Below are 21,280 nucleotides of genomic sequence, written 5' to 3' on the forward strand. Positions count from 1 at the left end.
CAGGGGGATGCTTTCATCCCCAGAGTGTTCCTCCTGCTTCTTCCCAGCCTGCCCTGAGTGCAATGGAGGAGAAGGGGGGAGGGACGGGGGTGGGGGGGGCGGCAGGGAGGGCAGCCTCCCAGGAAAGCGGAGGAGGGAAACCCTCAGCTGAGCTGGCGGCGGCGGCGGGGTTACTCTCGGTCAATGCCCTCCAGTCCCCAGCTCAGTTTCAAGATCGCTGTAGTCTCTTTTGTTCAACATAAAAAGAAACCACAGTGATCAGCTGCTTGAGAAGTAGATGGAGGAGGCAAAGGAAGAAAAAGGAGAAGCAGAGAAAGAGATCATGTCAGCATCTAAGGCCCAGATACTCTTCTTAAAAGGACACCCAGGGGGTCTCCCAGCCCTGACCCATCACACCGGCAGTGGCCTCGAGGGGTCTCAGCCAGATCTCACTCCTGGCTTTACTCAGCCTAAGCCAAGCCTTATAAACAAGAAGAACTCAAAACATTTCTCTGCCAGAAGAGGGCTGGGAACAAACATGCTCAGCTTCTTCTGGGTGTTTGTTGCTGTTGTTGTTTTGGTTTGTTTTCCTGATGTTAGGGCTCCACTTTCTTCAAGAGTAGCTCCTGCCTGCTTCTCTGAGAGGGGTGCAGCCCTCAGGGAAAACCAGGGCCTCTGTGGGAACGTCAGGGCTCTAGAGAAGGGAGTTAGGCAGAGTGACCTGGCTGCTCCCTGAGGTGACTCCTCAGAGCAGGTGGGAGGAGGCTGGGAGCCTGCGGTCAGCACCTCTCCCTGCTGTTCATCTGGGCCCCAGCATCCCAACCGAGGAACAGTGGAGGTTTGCTGAGGGATCCCAAGACACCCCTGAAAGATCTAGAGTCTGGCTAACATGGTTCCTATCTCAGTTCCAGAAGTTTTCAGTTATGGGGCCTTGAAGAAGTCACTTGGGCTCTCTGATCCTGTATTTTTCTCTAAACAAAGGCTGATCATACCGGGGGAGAGGGTGGCTTAAGTAAATACTAAAGACACTAAATGTCTTACTGACTCACACATATTGTAAGAAAAAATATAAGCTTAGAAATCAAACAAGCTCAAAATAATTGTTGATAAAGTCTTGGATGACACTTATGTGAAGGGTTCCACAGAGAAACCAGAATATGTAGGCTTCTGCTTCCTGAACCCTTTGTGGCAAGTCCCAGGGAAGCCAGATACTTCTCCTGAGACCAACGGGAGCATCACAACTTTAGGAACCACATATTCTTTATTCTACATGGAATGGAACTTGCATTAGTTCAACAAACTTCTAAATGGCTGCTGAAGCAAAATACCAGAACTATGATTTCAAGTGGCAATAGTTCTTGGAGCTCCTTGAAGGCAGGAGCCTGTAATAAAAGATGCTGTATAAAAACAGAACCCCTGCCCTTGCCTTCCAAGAGATGGACAGAGGGTCAGGTGAGCAGAGCTGGGAGTCTCCAGCCTTCTCTGCCACTGTAGAATCTGTCAACACTGAAATGGAGGGATGGAGAGAGACATGACATGTCTTTCCCAGATCCATCTACGAAGGCAACAGTATACCTGTGTCTTACTGAGAGGTGGGCAAAGTGGGAGAGGTTGTCAGGAGCCCCTGGAACCAGGACTGACATCAGCTAATAAGAAGCTGAATGGTAACCAGGTCCTCAAAGCACGAATGGAGACTGTGCCCCAGAGGGAGAGGGTGACCTGTTCATACTGGCCAGGACCTCTGCTAATGCAGTGGAGGTGGTGGCACAGTCCAGCTGGCTTGGGAAGCCCAAAGGGAAAAGAAAGGGAACACTGAGGAGGTAGCACTAGTCACAGTGAGTTCTGGATCTAAAGAAAAAGAGAGAAAGAGTCAAGATCCAATATTAGACAAAGCAAGAAAACTCCTGGGAGAACTCTGCACGGAGAACCCTTTGTGAAGGCCAGAGAGGTGGAAGGTGAGGAAGGATGTCCAGAAAAGGCAAGGACTTCAAGAGAGAAGGTGAGATCAAAATAGGGGGAAAGAGAGTCTAGAAACAGGAAAGACCAAATCAGACAGAAAGCACAGACAGAAAAAGAGCTGGGAGGAAAGAAGAGAGTTTGAGGCATTCAACTCTTGCTCATGAGCTGGTCTTTGAAAATGAGACTAGATGCTCCTAACACCTTGACTGAGGGATCAGAATCAGCCTGCAGAGCCCTGAGAAGGCCAGGAAGATGGGATGGACGCGAAGATGAGTTTATGAATTAGGGGCTGAAGAGAGTTCTTCCTAGCGCTGGGCTAAGGAAGAACTGTTAAAATATATATATTTTATATGGTATAAAATACCATGGTGTGTGTGTGTGTGATATAAAGTGCTTAATTTGTTCTTTTAAATTTGATAAAAATGTATTAAGGGACATAGCAGTGCTTTATCAGCAGAGGAAGGGGATTAAAATGTACCGAACATCAAATACATTATATGTACTACAATGCTTAAAACAAGTTTATAAGAAAGATATTATTTTTCCCGTTTTTCAAATGAGGAAACAGATCCAGAGATGTTAATATCCTGCTCAAGGTCACAGAGCAAGCAAGTGGTAAATGTGAACCACATCAGCTCTGGCTACAAAGCTTTGGCTCTTTCCACAATATAGGAATTAGACGAATCATTTTATTCTTTTAAAATGCTTCATAATGATTTGGGCATCAAAAGCTGGTAATGTCACTCACACTTCCTGGTACAGGAATAAAGCAACCTGGCAGCATGGGATGGCAAAGATGCTGAGCCTTGAGGTCAGACCAACACGGATTCAATTCACAGCTTTATTCTGTGACCTTGGGCAACAGACGTAACCCTTTGAACCTCAGTTTCCTCATCAATAAAATGGGGATGATAATACCAAGCTGGTGCTGCTTTAGGATTTAAATGTAAAAACGTATTTAAATGTAAGATGGTACCATTACGTGGTGCAACTTAGTTCACTGGACAATCTCCAAGATGCCTCTTCTGTGCCTCAATGCAACAGTGATAAGAAGGCTAAAAATGGGATGCTTTCAAGGAGAAACAAAGTGGACTCCCAAACTGCTCTTTGCCCTCTACAGAGTAAGTAAATCTCATACTGAAAAAGCAAGAGACATGAAACACTGTTGTTGATGTTAACGATCCAAACTCTTTAAAGGCAGTCTGATATTGTATGGTACATGCCGTCCTACAATTGAGTTCAATTGTGTTTTCTATTCTTGTCTGGGTAAAGCTGACCTTTGATTTGATTTAGCTCAAGCAATATTTCAACACATGAGTGCAGCACTGCATCCCCGGATGGCAGCCCAGCTGGGGCCAGGCCCTACCCTGGATGGAAACCAACTCTCTGGGCTTTAAGATACTGCCTGGCTTTGACAGGTCTGGGAGATTTTCAAAAGATGAAACTCTAAGGCTCTAAATTAGAGCTTTCGATAAGTGCATATGGACGTGAATTGCAATCATCCAAAGATTTCAAGGAATTTCCAGTCTGATGACATAATGTTGACACATTTGTCATCTGATCTCCCAAGATGACCCTTGGGGGCCCACAAGGACAGAAAACAAAGTTTGAGGCTATAGCTTCAACTTCAGCAGCTGCCCAAATGGAAGGGAGGGGTTCAGGCAGGCAAGGAGAAGTGACTGTGAGTCACAGGCTGTTCTTTCTACACAGGCCTTGGGGAGCGGCCCACTCGTGCCTTTACCCGTGAAGCCAGGAAATGGAAGTGGAAGAAGTCTGCCATTTCTCTCAGAAGCCCTCCTATCTCCTCTCTGACCCCAGCCCATCCATGCCCAGTATCCTGTGACCTGGGAAAATTTCTGGCTAACCTAGGCTACTCTCTTTGGGCTCTAATAATATACTGGCAGAGTATTAAAGTCTGGAGTTCTAATCCTATTCCTGCCCCTTGCCAGCTGTGCTTCCTTAGCCAAGTTACTTAGCCTCTCAGAACTTCAGCTCCTTCATGTGCACAAAAAGGAACAAAATTCCCTACCTCACATGATGGCTTTACAACAAACTGAAATACAAGCTTGGTGCTCATGATGTGCCAGACAGATTACTAAATGCTTTATACTTATTATCTCCTTATTCCAAACAACATGCCAAAGAGAGGATTGTTAGCTCCATTTTGAAGAAACTGAGACACAAAGATGCTACAGAATTATCTAAGGCCACACAGCTGGTAAGCAGCAGGGCCAGGATCTGAACCAAGGCAGTCTGGCTGCCAAGTACGTTCTCTTAACACCAAGCTACACCGCCCCAGTGGATGTTTACAAGATGATACTTTTACAAGCCCTTTCCTCAACTCCATGCCACAGCCAACTACTTTGCCATGTCACCGAAGCCTGTCCTCAGGGGATCAGGTGCTTCCAACTTTCAAAGATCAAAGCAGAATCAAAGGTCCATATAGTGAGTTCTCAATATTACCTGTAAATCCAATATCCAGGAAGTTATGACCCATTTCCCAAAGTCCAGCACAACCCTCAGGACTTATTTCATAAAAGTCTTGGTCAGAGTCACACCAAAAAGACCAAACAAGCCAGATGTGTACCATGATTATATAGAAAAAGACCACCATGCCAGTGACACTCAAAAACCCAGCCTAAGGGATGCAGAAACACAAGGTCCGAGTCAGGGTCTCCGGTTGCAAGCAGCACTGCCCTGGCTCTCTCCTCCAGTTCCTCCCCTTTCTAGCCCTTGACCTCAATGATGTGGGATGTCTTCCAAAAGGACAGCTCCAGTCCAGTGACAAAATGCCCAAAGTTCTCCCTTGTTCTTTCCTGGAGGAGTTCTCCTAAGCTTTAGAGGACACTGCATTCTGGAGAGAAGGCAGTTGTAACCCTAGTTCCTGTTGAGGGAAGCTGAAATAAGGTACCCAGTTTCAGGGATCGCAATTCTCATGAGGGGTGTCACTTGTGTAGACTGTGGTGCACATGGCATCCTCAGACATGTGTGATCTGGCAGCCCTTAAGTGCCCTATCTACCTGGCCCAATCCATCAGGGAGAAATGATCTTCTGAAGGCCACAGAGCACCTACTGGGCTTCTATTAAAACCCCCACTGGTGTGGCTATAATTTGAGACAGGGCCAGATATATAACAAGCTAAGGTCTCAGCTGAGAAGGAAAGTTGCTCAGTCCGTGCACAGGGGAGCTTGGGATCTGGCCTCCAGCCACACCGCAGAACCCAGGTCTTCTATTGGGCCAGGCCACAGCTGATACCCATAGAGAATTCTCACAGTGCTCCCACAAGCCTAGGAATTGTCCTTGGACCAGTATAAGCCATGGTGAGGCTGAGGGAGCTGCCATGGGATACAGCAGGAGCCAGGAGCCCAGCCACCTACAGGGGAGGTGATGGCCCAGCCCAGGCACCTCCCAACTCCCAGCCAAGCAGAAGCCCCAACCATTACATAAGGTACAAACTCACAAGGGGGCCTAGGCCCATGTGCCACCTAGAGATTAAGGAGACCCGCAGCTGGATTCCATGGGAAGGGAAAGAAGCAAGATGCTGGGGCAAAGTGGATGTTTGGCACCATGCAATGCATTTAAATAGTCTAAAGGAAACAAGCAGTAAAGACAAAGAAAAAAGCAAAGGGACATCTCTTCAACTGGCCCAGTCCTGATCTGAGCAGCACTGGCCTCATGGGGAAGGTCCGAGCTCTGGCCAGTCTGCTGGTCACCCCACCAGAGAATGCCAGAATCCCCAAAGAGGGAGCAGTGGGCTGGAGTGGTGAGCAAGCCTTAAGGGCAGGGTGGAGGAGGAGATTGAGGAAGGAGGCAGTCCTTCCTGTCCCCCAGGCCTTGGGCAGGGGCAGATGCAGGTGTAGAAGGCTTGAGCCTGACAGTTTTTGGGGGGAGGGGCTCTCTTTAACAAAAAGAATAATTTTTAAAAATCCTACTTTGGCAATTTTGGATTGCTAAAATCCCTAACAGAGCCATGGAAAGAGGCTATGAAAGTGAAATTTTTTAGCTTCTCAGTAAATCCACTTCAAGCCTCTGGGTTCAGGGCAGCCCTTCCAGTAAAGTTCTGGAAGGTAAACCTTGCAAAAGAAAGAAAACAAGATTGTTCTTAAGAACTTCTGCCACTATTGTTAATTGAGACCCCTGTTGACTTGGGTTCACACAGGGGATGAACTTGAAAATGACATGTGCTGGGATTTTTATCATTTTCATTGCTTTCATTTGACTTTTAAAATACACTGTAAAAGAGAAAGGGCATCTTTTTTTTCTCTCATCTTCATTCCACAAAGGGTCACTGGCTGCTTACCCCATGCCTAATTATACTGTGCTGCATGCCGATGCTTGGGACAGAACCACAAACAAGGCCCAGCCCTGCCCGCCCCCAAAGGGCTACAGTCAGGGGACAGCCCACATAACCAGGCAGTCCTGGGTGACTCCCATCCATGTACTGACCAAGTTTCCAAGATGAAGCATGTGCAGGTTGTTTCACCTAAATCCCAATTTCGAGGCAAGGACAGCTGAGGCCCAGAGAGACTGAACACATTGTTGAAGCCAAACAGGCAGCCAGGAAAGGAAGGAAGGTAAACTAACTCAGATTAATTGCATATCAACTGTGTGCTGTGACCTCAGTATCAGTCACCAACAATGTCATCTGATTTAACACTCGACAACGGGCAGGGAAGCTAATTACTTTTCAGGTAAAGAGGGCCCCAGGCTCACACTTAGTGAGGGACAGAGCCTGAATTTGCCCCCCAAATGCATCTTCTTGTGAGGGGGAGCAAAGCCAACAAAGACCTATTTCACCATCTGTGCGACGCCACTCCTGCCCGAAACAAATCTTAATACAAAGCCCCAATGTCTTTCTCTTTCAGGAGCATTTTCCAATCTTCCATCATTTATAAACTACTCTTACAAGTTTCACCATATTCACATAAAATGATGTCTTCTTTAAATTGACTTTAAGCAATTTTTTCCTATTTAGCATCCTCCTAAGCAATAATACCCATGAAATTGCAATTTGATACGGGCTAACATTAGAAGTTGTCATCTACATACTGCTCAAAATCATCTCAGATACCACCCAAGATGCAGAGAAACACTCTTTCTGGCCAGCCTCCATCTCACAGAGACAGAGGCTAGACCTGTCATTTTTTTCAAGAGTTTTTGAGAATTTGTGCAACTTTTACATTTCCATTGGACTGTAGTCATGACAGGGACTTAAGAATGAATGCTCCTCAAGTCGACTCCCAAACATTAATTTAGCCCCTACTCAACCTGGGCAGTTGTAAGTTCAAAACAATAAAACATCGAAAAAGCTCCAGTGATGAGAATACTGGGTAAGGCCCCCCTGTAAATCCTCTTTTTTTTTTTTTGTCTTTTTGCCTTTCCTGGGGCTGCTCCCGAGGCATATGGAGGTTCCCAGGCTAGAGGTCTAATCGGAGCTGTAGCTGCCAGCCTACGCCATAGCCACAGCGACGCGGGATCCGAGCTGCGTCTGCAACCTACACCACAGCTCACAGCAACGCTGGATCCTTAACCCATTGAGCAAGGCCAGGGATCAAACCCACAACCTCAAGGTTCCTAGTCAGATTCGTTAACCACCGAGCCACAATGGGAACTTCCCCCCTGTAAATCTTATGTGAATTTCTTTTTAGGATGGTTTCAAGGATAGCAGACTTATCTATGACTTAACTCTTAAAACTGGAGGTCTTCCCAGCTGGGAGAGTAACAGAACAGCACAAGAGAGCACTGCGGAAAGAGCGCTGCACAGGCAGCAGAGGTTGAGCTGTGTTCTATCCCCAGAATATCCCTCCAGGGGCTGTGCAAACTTGAGAAAGTTCCCCCCGTGCAAACTTGGGAAAATCTCCCCCACTGGATTAGAGTCTTTTCTAGACTAGAAGGCCATCTTTGTTTTGTACACCTCTGTGTCTTAGTACCTAGAAAAGTAGTTGGGACATATTAGGTGTTCAATAAATACTGGCTGAATGTTTGAATCAATCAACCCATTTACCTATTAATGAACTAAAATAGCCTCTAAGGTCTTGTCTAATAAGTAGAAATAAAACAATGCCCTAGCCTAGCAAAGCACAGGACTAGAAGAGAGTATTTGAACACAGTCTCCTCTCTCCACAAGTCATCTGTAGACAGTTCAATGGATTTAGCAGGTGCAAGTGGAAGGAAAGAGCAAACTTAGTCCTCTAATCAGATCACAGAAGCAGGGGCCAGGTGGGCCAGCCCAGATGACAACATGGGTTGATAGATCTGAAAGGGCCTGAATGGCACAATCCTAAGGGGTTGTTAGACTCTGGTGGTCTGATCCAAATCTCAAGCCTTGACCCACGGTCATCAATGACTCGGATGAGAACAAAGAGAGCTATTTATCAAATTCCTACACGACAGGCAACAACAAGCAGCAGCAAATAAAACACATGGAAAAAGTGAACTCTAAAATGGTTTGGGTTAAGATGAGATGACACAGGGAATCTAAAATACAAAACAGAAAAAAAAAAAAAAAGATACTCTCCCTTTAGGTTCAAAAAGCCAAAAGCACAATTCAGAAATGGAGAACAAGTAACTTACAATACTGTGTATTTAAAAGGCTCTGCAGTTTGGGTTGACTGCACATGGAATATGAGTCAACAGTGTGACGTGGATGCCAAAAAGCCTCATGCAATCTCAGATTGCATTAACAGAAATATGGTGCTCAGAGCAACGGAGGCAAAAGTCCCTTTCTACTCTGGGCTGGAAGACTGTTGTAATTTCTGATAAACTTCAAGAAGGACACAGACACATTAAAACACAACCATCCAGAAAGAGGTGGGGCCAAGATTGTAGGGGGAAAGGAGAACATTCCAAAAAAGGAATAGAGGACATTTAGCCTAGAAAAATGAAAGACTTCAGGAAGAGGGGAGTGGGGTAGAAAGAAACAACACAAGAGCTGTCTTTAAACATTTCAAGGGAAATAGATCAGCCTCTTTCTCCAGAAGGTACAGCAGATCGGTGAATATTTTCTGATCATTAGAGCTGCCAATACCCGAAATGTGCTGCTGTGTGAGAGGCAGGTCACCACCACCTTGGGCAGGTAGAGAAGGCTGAGGAGGGCAGGGCTCTGGCCCTAGGGTTCTTCCCATCCTGAGAGTGACGGTGCAAGAGTGCTGAGCCCAGGGGTGTCGGTGCAGATAAACAGGATCTGTGTTGGCGTTCCCCAGCTTCAGACTCTCTCTGAAATCTCTAGATTTCAATTTTGGCCAAAAGTTACTGATTTCACCTTGGAAGAAGCAGCATGTCTGTGCATTTCCCTTGGGACTAATCCCAGGTTCAATGCTCAGTACAGGCAAAGGACGATGGAAGCGAGTTGAAAAGCGGCTGCAGGGCAGATAAGGGAATGTCCTGGGTGAACGGAGAGATAAGCATTGATAGACAATCAAAATCAGAGATCTCTCTTCAGAAATGTGCAGAGCAAGTTTTCTGACTGCAGGTTGGACTTCTCTTCTCCACCCTGACTCACCCTGTGTCTAGCTGCTCTATATCTAAGGAAGCCCCAGTGAGATTTGAAACAACCCTCCTCTCCCCCCATGCCCCGTCTGTTTCTCCAGCAGAGCAGAGAAGAGGCAGAAGAGTAGGCAGGTGCGCAGAAATGCATCACTGACACCCGGGAATAATATCAGTTCCCATTTACTGAACACCTACAATGTTCTAGACACTGTGTTAGGGTTTACATTTCACATTGCAAGTTACCTATTATTTATAGCTGAAGAAATTAAGGCTTTGAGAGGTTAAATGTCTTGGACAAGATGGCACCACTCCAAAATAATCACAGCTCATATTCACTAAGAGCTTCCTATGTGCCAGGGTTTTTAAATAATTAAACGTTTCATATCCTAACTCCCCACAGCAGTCCTATGAGCTAGGTTCTCCTATGGTCTCCATTTTCCAGCTGAGAATAGTGGCCAGAATGGGCCTAAAGGACTTATTCACAAAGTCACCAAGCTACAAAGGAATACATTGTAGCACTCTTTCCTCTGGGTCTCATTTCAGTGAGAAATAAACCGGCTCTGCCTCTGGTCTACCAGGCAGGGCGCCCCCAACCCCAAGCAGATCAGGGAAGGGTGGATGCCCTGATCTGTGATTGCTACCTCTCTGTGTCCTGTGCTGTGACAGACAAGTGTACAGAACAGGTGCCTACAGGGCAAGGAAACAGTATCCAGATGGCCTGGCCATGCCGCCAGGAGTGGTCCTGGGAGCTCCTCGAGCTGACCCAGGAGCCCCATCACACCTGTCTCTGATATGAAATGACACCTCCCCCGCATCACACAGCCTGGCCTCCCTTTCTTGGCAGGTCCCACGCTGCTCAACTGCCTTCTTTTCCTTCCCCAGGGAAAGTACAGTCCGGCTGCCTAAGAGAAAGCTCCAATCCAAGTCTGGTTTAAACTCTCTAGCACTTTACACCATTTCTTCTTTTGCCAAGTGGATTACAAACTGGGAGGCCTCTCAGCAAAAGCCAGTGCACCCTATCCCTCCCAAACACCGAACTGAGTAAAATGGACTTTCCTGGAGCAGTGTCAACAGCTGACTCGTGATGGAGCAGTTTATCACTGACACTGTTTAGAACCACCAGTGCATGGAGATGATAAAAAGCAGACTGACTCTTACTCTGCTTCATTATTGTTTTTAAAGTCTTTAACGACCATGCATGCCATCATTGCCTGCACCCGGGGGCCTGCTTCTATTGCCCTCCACCCCCGGGCCACTGCCTAGGAGGTCGCTCTGTGGGTGATTTCTATAGCCAGTGCCTCCTTGGCCAGCAAGCTGCCTGCTCTCAGCAGCTTCCTGGATGGCACACAATATACTGCCTGGGCACTCACCAGATCAGAGATAAAGATTTTTTTTTTTTTCGGTCTTTTTCTGGGGCCACACCCGCAGCATATGGAGGTTCCCAGGCTAGGGGTCTAATCAGAGCTGTAGCCGCTGGCCTACACCACAGTCACAGCAACGCCAAATCCTTAACCCACTGAGTAAGGCCAGGGACCGAACCCACAACCTCATGGTTCCTAGTTGGATTCATTAACCACTTAGTCACGACAGGAACTCCAAGATGTCATTTTTTAAAGATCAGGGTTCAAATGCCCATCAGACTAAATCAAATATAAAGAGAAGATGAATTGCATTTTCCTTTTAGAAATGACTGCTTAACTTTCATTTATCCATATCAAGTTGCAACTTTAATTGCTCACACATGCACAAAAGCATCCCCTGTCTATGAACTTGCCCATTCCCTGCATAGGGTCAACTCCAAAAAAATGAGGCTGGCAGCAACCAACTGTCCTAACTCCAGGCCAGCGCCATTCCTCTCTAGTGGTTTTTCTTCTGTGTCCCCCCCCCGAAGGAGGCCAGCACACTCTTTGTCTCCCTAGTTTCTTCTCAAATACTCCCTGCAGAGAGGCCTTACAGCGCAGCTGCTGGGGAGGACAACTGCACAGGGAAGAGCTCAAAAGAACAAGCCACCTGGGATGCTGACTCTCCCTGGTGCAGTTAATTTCCAATTATGAACCAATTCATAGAAGACTTTTGCTTACCTGATCTGGATCTCTCCATCTGGTATAATGTCCTCAGAACTTTGTGTATGTCCTTCATGCTGGTGTCTCTCTGGCTATACAAAAGAAGCCGCCGAGCATCTGAGAACAGGCGAGACACACTGCAGGGGGTGCAAGAAAAATAGAAAAATCCTGGTTAGGCCAGCTGCCTCTCCAGTTTGAAGACAGTATCTGCCAGGAGGACCCAGCCTGGCTGCAGGGTCCTTCATGGGCCAGTGCCGACCCATTCCTGCTGCCCCTCTTGCTCAGCTCCACTGAGGGCCTAAGTTCCCACCCACCCTGCTCCAAATGCTCTTCCACAACCGAATCTTACCAGCCTTCAAGGCCCAACATGCCTCCTCTCCAGGAAACTCCATGTCTCTCTCTCTCTCTCTCTCTCACACACACACACACACACACACACACACACACACACACACACACACACACACAGAGGCCCCCAGACCAACTTATCGATGAGACACAGCAGATACAGTGCCTAAGGCCCAGGATACTCTTAGGAGATCCATAAAATTTTTTAAATTACTTTTAAAATCAGAAAAGAAATTCAGAAATTCAGAATGAATGCATATGACAATGAATCCAGTCTGGATTATACTCATTTTTATACCAATGCGGTTATAAAATAATATTTTAATTATTTTTGCATGGAAGATGGGGCTCATGAAAACAACAGAGCCTAAGATCCATGAACATTAATCACATGACCCTGACTGCCTGGAAGTAGCTTCCTCGGAGCTGTCCTGCTCCATCTCCTTGCAGTCCTTAGGTGAGGCCTCTCTGATCCACACCAGGGTTCTGAGCATTCTGAGAATCTGAAGTGGCTTATTTGGCAAACACTTATGCAGTCCTACTTTTATCCATAGTTGGAGCCAGGAGCCAGGAATACAAAAGGGTAGAAAACAGCACCCCTCCCTCAGGGAGCTCACCCCCAGGGATAGGAAAGTTCTATAGACAGAAGGACAATGCACTACAATAGGGCAGATGACTGAGAGAGGTGATCTGAGAGCAGAGGGGCCAAACTCTCCCAGCTTTGGCTGGGCCTCTGGGGGGCAGGCCCCTCCCTCTGTACATCTTTGTATCCCAGCTCCTAGACCTGCCATTTCCCATACACAATAAATATTTGCTCACTGAGCCTTTGCTAATTAAAGGATAAAGTTGATGTGCTGTTGTCTCCCTTCTCTACTGACCTGCCAGTTTGGAGAGGAACGACCCCCAACCACAGGACTTTTAGCTACATAACATTACTCCTAAAATGTGCCAATGTGAGGTCACAGAGTCTTCTCTCCTGGTGGAAATTCTCCCTGCTCTCATCCTTTTGACTTTATCACACAAACCTTCACAAAAGCAGCTTCACTCAAACCAAATTAGTCAAAATTCCCCAGAGGTTGAGAAGGGAAGGAAAAGTATGAACTGACAAGTTTGGGAAAGAAAACCTGATCTGGTACTTACATGGACTTGTTAAAGTTTCCAACAACCCCAGGAGCCTCACCAGGAGTCGGATAACGGAAGCAGGGGTTATTGGCATTGCAGATAATCCCCTGAACCCAAGGAAGTGTTCCTGCAGAGGGCATGGCTTTGTTTGGAAAGTGACCTGTTGAAATTGAGGAGAAGGAAAACACAAGGAGAAACATTAATTCTCTGAAGGATTTGGAACTTGATAGGAAACTTTATCACTTTTGGTTCCACACAGACACTGTTCCATCCCAAATCTGTCTGTCCCATTCCCCATGTCCCAGAGACCTGGGATTAATCTGATCCTCAGCTGCAAATGTGCCATCAGATAGTGCTTCTTAATCTACTTGGCATCATCTGCACAGTGAGATTCGGGACACCAGCCTTGGGAAAGTGACGAGAGGGGGGGAGATGAGACCATGTACAGAAAGTGTCTGGGGGGCCGTGCAGTATGTGATCAGCCATCATCAACTTATCTTCTACCCCGCTCCCCACCTTTCAAAGATGGGGGGGCGGGGGCAGGCAACAACCTAATCCAATTCCTTCACACTTGAAGGAGGAAACCACAGCAAGATAAAGAAGGATTCAGGGAGTCAGTGGGCGGGACTGGGAACAGAAGCCACCTTTACCTGCAGGCTCTTCTCAGTCCCTTCTCAGTCCCTTCTGGGACTGTCCTCTGGACCTCTGTTCACCTTCTCTGCCAGCCCCAAGCTTCTCAATGGCACCTAATGAACATGCTGACTTGGGGTCAGATGCCATCTGCAAAGCTCCATTAGTTGTGGCTGCTGTTTCTCCAGCATCAGAACACAGAGCCCCACCCAACAGGTCACCCTCAACTCTGCTTTCCCTTCATCATGGAGGAGTTTCTCACCAACAGCCAGACTGGATACATAGGAGCTGGTCTGAGGCATCAGTTTGGTTTGTGGATAGGAACCGTGGGGCTGCTTACGGGAACCAAGATAAATGTGCCTGGGAACCAAGGGCTCTTAACCTGACCCCAAGCATGTATGGATCCTGCAGACAGAAAGGCTGAGGCTCCAGGGCTCATTACATTTTCAGGGTTATCTGCAACCCAAGAGTTAACAGCCATTAGGAACCATGGCTCTTGGTGGTAAAGAGTTGTACAGTTTCACAGTCTTTAGCGTCAGATCACATCCAGTCTCTGCAACTCGATTATCAGTGACTTTGGCCAAGTCACTGAACCCCTAACCCTTAATTTCCTCATCTATAAAATGGTGATGAAAATACAATCTATTTCACAGGGCTGTCAGGAGTATTATGTGAGTTTTTACAGGCAAAACATGTATCAGAGTCCCTGGACAGGGAAAGGCTCACTGCCTAGGCTTGTTAGGGTGACTGAGGCACTATGCTGGTGAGCCTACAATACACTTACTCTGCCCTTGTGCCCCAAAACACTCCTTCGATCTCCTAGCTGCCACCTCCCTCCAAGGTGGCAGCCCTGTTTTATTCAGCTTACTGTTTTCATGCAAATGGGCTAAGAGCGGCTCCCCAGAAGTTAACCCATAGCCAGGACTTGCTACACTTTGCATTTCACTATCTAGGTCCTTCCATCTTTTTCTTCTATCCATATTCCAAACAGAGAGGCAACATCCAAAGCAAGGATGTAACAAGATCTGGTCACTGTGGCCACCCTCTGCAAGGACTCTGGCCTGTTGAAAGTTTACTCAGTTAATCCCCTTATCTCCCTGTTAACAGTTCAAGGAAAACCAAACAAGGTCCCTCGCCCAAGTCAGCTGCTCCTCATTCAGGGGAGGTTTATGTAACCCAACTAAATACTTGCAGAACCAAGGGAGTTTCCCCTTTAACCTCCAGGAAACATCAAAGACAGGGTGGTGCTGGTCCAGCACACCAACAAGATGCTTCAGGCTATACCTTGGTGAGCGAAGCAAAGACCCTTCCCTGTATGTTGTTCCCCATCTGACTTGCAAACAAAGGCAGGATGAGGACTTGGCATTAGGTGCATAGGATGATAATCAAATAGCTCAATGGACTGTCACCATCCAGGGAAGTAATAAGGAACTTTTGTTTGGGTCTGGGTCAAACTGGCAAAGACTTATGGAGAAGAATCATATACCTATCCTTTGTTTCTAGAGGAAAGACACCTCTGCAAGCATCACCATAGCCCTCTCCCCTCCACCTAGGTCCCTAGAAGGTGGTGAACACAGAAGGTAAGACAGCAAGAAGTACATAGATGGAGGGCAGAAGTTTTATCTGCCTTCTATAGGTACAGGAATTTCACAACGTTGCTGAGAATTGATCGTCCAGATTCAGAGCGATCTGGGTCGTAATTCAACAACTTGCCCAAGATCACAACCTCAGCAAGTGACATAGCCAGGATCCAAACAGCCCCAATTTGTCTGACACCAAAGTTTGTGCTATTTCCACTATACCATCTTGTTTGCTTGTGATAATCTCGGAGATAGACTAGCCTAGCAAATGAAAAAGCTGTGTTTTCCCTAAAATGTGTACTTCGGTGGAGCCTAGGCTAATGCTTATATAAAATCAAATATGCATTTGCTCAACAATCTTTGGGGTTCCCAACAAGAAAGCAGAATTATGTCCCAAGCCCAGCTGAAATATACAAACTGAGTGTATATTTCAATGTATGCACTTTTCCTTTTGGGTGAAATGAGGAAATCACATCTGGTAGAATGTTTTGAGGTTTCACGGTTTTTTTTTTTGTTGTTGTTGTTTTTTTTTTTTTAACATGTATACATTCTTTTTTCTCACATTATCATGCTCCATCACAAGTGACCAGACATAGGTCCCAGTGCTATACAGCAGGATCCTGTTGCTTACTGCGGGTTTTTTTTTAAACTAGAATATGGGAGTTCCTGCTGTGGTGCAGTGGAAATGAATCTGACTAGTATCCATGAGGATGTGGGTTCAATCCCTGGCCTCACTTAGTGGGCTGGGGATCCGGAGTTGCCATAAGCTGTGGTGTGGGTTGCAGACCTGGCTCAGATCCCGCGTTGCTGTGGCTGTAGTGTAGACTGGCAGCTATAGCTCTGATTCAACCCCTAATCTGGGAACTTCCATATGCCACAGGTGTAGCCCTAAAAAACGAAAATAAATAAATAAATCAAACAAACAAACTAGAACACGTATAATGCAAATTAGCAGGTAAATAACTGCTACCATGTGTCCGGAGAGACATGGGACCAGACCAAGAACACGATTCAAAGGTGACACCGTCTCTTTCCTGAAGAATTGTATCCTGCTTGTCAGTGGGGCTGGTTGATGACAGGAAAAGTCACTGGAGCCCTAGAACAGAGGTCCCAGCTAAGCCTCCCCCATAAACACTGATCCTTTAGACTGGAACATTTCTGCAGTGTCCAACCCATCCAGCAAGCCATACCAGGTGAGAAAGACTGTGACTTGACAACATAGCAATATATGGGGTAGGTATTACTATTCCCCTTTTATGGAGATGAGGAAACTCAACTACAGAGAAGCAAAGTCACTTGCCCAAGGTGACATTCCTGTGTTGAAGCAAGTATTCAAACCCAGGTAACCTGACATCTAGAGCTTGTGTTCTTAGTCATTACTGCTATTCTGCTATTTTCTACTCTCACTGAAAAGGCCATCATCAAAATATATGACTGGGAGTCAGATGACTTGAGCTCTATTTCATTGCTGTCATTTATTAGCTATGTGACCTCAGACAAGTACCTGCACTTCTCTGATCCCCAATTTACGTATCAAGAAATTAAAGCAAGTGACAACAATGATAAAGTCCATTCTACACAGTTGTTGTGAGAATCAAATGAAATATTAGTCAATCTGAGATGTTCTACACAAACGCTGCTTCAAATTATACTTCCGTGATTTGCAACTGTTAAAAGACATTATGCACATAAAAAAGTCTGGCCAGGACCAGGTGATAGTAGTGATAAGGTACTGCCTTAGGGGGCTTTTTTAATCTCCTCTTTCATGATCTAAATGTATGAAACATATATTGGCTATTATTATAACTACTTTTATCACCATCCACTAGGACTGAAAATGGTTTCCTGAGTTAACGCCTTATCAAACAATTGAAAGCCTAGCTTTTCTGTTCCGAACCTTTTGTGGTGTTTCAGAAAGATAGTATCTTGGGAAAGGTCACATTTAGCCAGTGCCCATTGCCTGGATTTCAACGGTCAGTGGTGAGGCTCAGGCAGGATGCTCAGATACTCACATTCATGTTGTTCATAGGGTGGGTAGCTCAGCCGCACAGAGATCAGGATCAGGAAGATAAATAGAGGCCAGGCCACTTCCAGCAACAGCTGACACTGAGTGGGAAATAAGACAGAGCACTGTGAATTAAACAAACAAAGAAACATGGATGCCTAATGCTATTGGGCTTTGGGAAATCAACAAAAATGTTAATTAAACAATTGATCAACCTCTCCCATCACTTCCAAAGCATTAATAATACTGAATTGTCCGCAGTGCTCACTTTCTAACCTACTATTCCACACTTCTGTGTTTTCCCTAAGAAAGGGAGATACTTCCCATCCTAGTCCCTCTGGATCACTTCCACACATTCTTCAAGGGAGCTTGGGCTTATCAGACACAACCTAGAATAGATATACAAGGAGATCCTGCTGAATAGCAATGAGAACTATGTCTAGATACTCATGTCGCAACAGAAGAAAGGGTGAGGGAAAAAACTGTAACTGCAATGTATACATCTAAGGATGACCTGACCCCCTTGCTGTACAGTGGGAAAATAATAAAAAAAAAAAAAAGAAAAAAAAAAAAGACTCAATCAGACACACCCAAGGCAATAGAAATAAAAATAAAAATAAACAATATGGGACCAAATCAAACTTATAACCTTCTGCACATCAAAGGAAACCATAGACAAAACAAAAAGAACCTACAGAATGGGAAAAAGTAGCTGCAAATGATGCTTAATCTCCAAAATATACAAACAACTCATAAACTCAACAAAAGTAAAACAAACAACCCAATCAGAATGTGGCAGAAGACCGAAATAGACATTTGTCCAAAGAAGACATACAGATGGCCAGTAGGTACATGAAAAGATACTCAACATCACTAATTATTAGAGAAATGCAAGTCAAAAGTACAATGCGGTACCACCCCACACTGCTCAGAATGGCCATCATTAGTAAATCTACAAAAAAATAAATGCTGGAGAGGGTGTAGAGAAAAGGAAATCGTCCTTCACTGTTGGCGAGAATGTAAATTGGTGCAACCACTATGGAAAACTGTATGGAGGTTCCTCAGAAAACTAAATATATAACTACCAGACGATCCAGCAATCCTACTCCTCGGCATATATCCAGACAAAACTATAATTTGAAAAGATATAGGCACCCCTATGTTCACTGCAGCACTATTCACAAAAGCCAAGATATGGAAACAACCTAAATGTTCATCACAAATGTATGGATGAAGCAGATGTGGTACACATACATATACAAAGGAATAGTACGCAGTCATAAAAAGAATGAAATAATGCCATCTGCAGCAACATGGATGCAACTAGAGATTATCATACTGAAGGAAGTCAGAAAGAGGACAAATCCCATATGATATCACTTACATGTGGAATCTAAAATATTGCACAAATGAACCAATCTACAAAATAGAAACAGAACCACAGACATGGAGAATAGACACGATTGCCAAGAGGAAGGAGAGAAGGGATGGGATGGACTGGGAGTCTGGGGTTAGCATATGCAAACTATTACATTTAGAATGGATAGATAATAAGGCCCTACTCTATAGCATAGGGAGCTGTATCCAATCCCCTAGGATAGACCTTGATGGAAAATTATATATATATAGAATGTATATATGTATGACCGAGTCACTTGGCTATACAGGAGAAATTGGTACATTGTAAATCAACTATACTTCAATTTTTTAAAACATCAGGTTACCCTGGTCCCCTACTTTCAATAAATGGCCATAACATACCCAACACCGCACTACAGCTGGGGCTACAAAGAAGACTTAATCCAGTGCTTGCCTCAGCTCTAAAGGAACACATAAATTTGTCCCTGGTGGGGCAGAGAAGAGGGCTCCAAAGGACAATGGAAATTCAGATGCAGTTCCATAGTGACCTGGGTGCACCCAGGGCTGGAAAGATCCAGGAAGAGTGCAAAGTCCTTCCGCATCCATCAAGACCTGGTCACCATCTTCTCCAACAGGTTAGGAGATCATTAAACACGTACGTAAGTGTGATCCACTGGGAAAGCAATGCGGTTTCTCAAAAGGAAAAACCTGCCTTGGTGAGCTACCAGGCGGTCAATAAGCACAGGGACAGGATGGAAATCACAAGACATAATTTAACTGATCCTGGGGTGTCTGGACAAGCAGTTCCATGGCCTAGAGTTTCACTTCTTTTATTCCTTCTGATTCTGGACTCTGTCGTTCTAATTACCCAGAAGAGTCACAGGGTCTTGTGGTTGAGAGTAATGACCGCTGGCTTCAGAGCCATAAAGCCAAGAGAACACAGGTGTGAAATCCCTTCTTTTCTTTTTCTTTCTTTCTTTCTTTTTTTCTTTTCTTTTCTTTTTTTTTTTTTTTTTGGACTTTGTTGTGGTTCTAACTTTATGGAGCTAGAACTTTAGGGTTCTAAGTGAATTTTTATTTTATTTAATTTTTTTGTTTTTTTGTCCTTTTAGGGCCACACCAGCAACATATGGAGGTTCCCAAGCTGGGGTCTAATTGAAGCTGCTGCTGCCAGCCTATACCAGAGCCACAGCAACGCCAGATCTGAGTTGCGTCTGCAACCTACACCATAGCTCATGGCAATGCCAGATTCTTAACCCACTGAGTGAGGCCAGGGATCAAACACACAACCTCATGGTTCCTAGTCGGATTCGCTTCCACTGCGCCATGACGGGAGCTTCCCCTCCTTTCCTTTAAAATGATTTTTTTTTAATCCCAAAATTTGTGGAAAATTTTAAATTAAAAAAATACAGAAAAGTAGGAAAAGGTAAATATAAATCACCCTTCATCCTCCTCCCTAGAGATAATCCCTAGTATATTAGGCTAACAATGGTTCTCCATTAATATCTTTGGGCTTTTTTTCTATTCATACCTATTTTTCCCTTAAAAAATGAAGATTATACAGCATAAGTAATTTTATATTTTGCTTTTTCATTGGAAATCATACTGGGAGTGTTACCCATGACATGAAATATTCTCTTAAAATATAGACTTTAATGGCCACTTGATAAACCACACTGTGACTAGCTCAGAATTAATTAAACCTTTCTGCTGGTGCTTCAGGTTGGTTTTGGAGTTTTTGTTTGTTTATTACTTGTTGTTGGATTTGGGGTATTTTAAATTTCAAAGACCTCTGATATGGTTCTACATTAAACTCTTTTCTAAATCTTTTTTTTTTTTTCAGAAGGAAATAAATGGGTGAGAATAGTGGATGTCCTAGGGTTGATAAGAACGTGGGTGATTTTTTTTTTAATAATTTTTTTTATTTTCCCACTGTACAGCAAGGGGGTCAGGTTATCCTTACATGTATACATTACAATTACAGTTTTTCCCCCACCCTTTCTTCTGTTGCAACATGAGTATCTAGACAAAGTTCTCAATGCTATTCAGCAGGATCTCCTTGTAAATCTATTCTAAGTTGTGTCTGATAAGCCCAAGCTCCCGATCCCTCCCAGTCCCTCCCCCTCCCATCAGGCAGCCCCAAGTCTCTTCTCCAAGTCCATGATTTTCTTTTCTGAGGAGATGTTCATTTGTGCTGGATATTACATTCCAGTTATGAGTGATATCATATGGTATTTGTCTTTGTCTTTCTGGCTCATTTCACTCAGGATGAGATTCTCTAGTTCCATCCATGTTGCTGCAAATGGCATTATGTCATTCTTTTTTATGGCTGAGTAGTATTCCATTGTGTATATATACCACCTCTTCCGAATCCAATCATCTGTCGATGGACATTTGGGTTGTTTCCATGTCCTGGCTATTGTGAATAGTGCTGCAATGAACATGCAGGTGCACATGTCTCTTTTAAGTAGAATTTTGTCCGAATAGATGCCCAAGAGTGGGATTGTGGGGTCATATGGAAGTTCTATGTATAGATTTCTAAGGTATCTCCAAACTGTTCTCCATAGTGGCTGTACCAGTTTACATTCCCACCAACAGTGCAGGAGGGTTCCCTTTTCTCCACAGCCCGTGGGTGATTTTTAAAATACTTCCCCATGTTTTCTAAATTTTCCATGAGCATGTATTTCTTCTTTAATAGAACAAAAAACACTGTTATCATATAACTAGAAAGAATAGTTTGCTATAGA

At 44.9% G+C, this 21,280-nt stretch overlaps 1 protein-coding gene across 12 annotated transcripts in view; it reads right to left on the bottom strand.

Moving 5' to 3' along the window:
• The window catches only part of ABCA1 (ATP binding cassette subfamily A member 1), a 134,413-nt gene that overhangs the window by 82,494 nt on the left and 30,639 nt on the right, over positions 1 to 21,280 (bottom strand). For all 12 annotated transcript variants that reach the window (XR_014837410.1, XR_014837398.1, XR_014837417.1 and 9 more), the window contains 3 exon segments: positions 17,182 to 17,275; positions 12,978 to 13,119; positions 11,508 to 11,626 (listed from right to left, as the gene is read on the bottom strand). Coding sequence is in view for 8 of the 12 variants with exons in the window: in XM_085011830.1 (XP_084867956.1) it covers positions 11,508 to 11,626; positions 12,978 to 13,119; positions 17,182 to 17,275 (355 nt within the window). In the remaining 4 variants the exon portion in view is untranslated.

The sequence above is a fragment of the Sus scrofa genome, chromosome 1 (assembly GCF_054392235.1).
Source record: "Sus scrofa isolate SSC_HxYL_T2T_F1_AM1 chromosome 1, Sscrofa_HxYL_maternal_Yorkshire_Landrace_v2.0, whole genome shotgun sequence".
NCBI lineage: Eukaryota > Metazoa > Chordata > Mammalia > Artiodactyla > Suidae > Sus > Sus scrofa.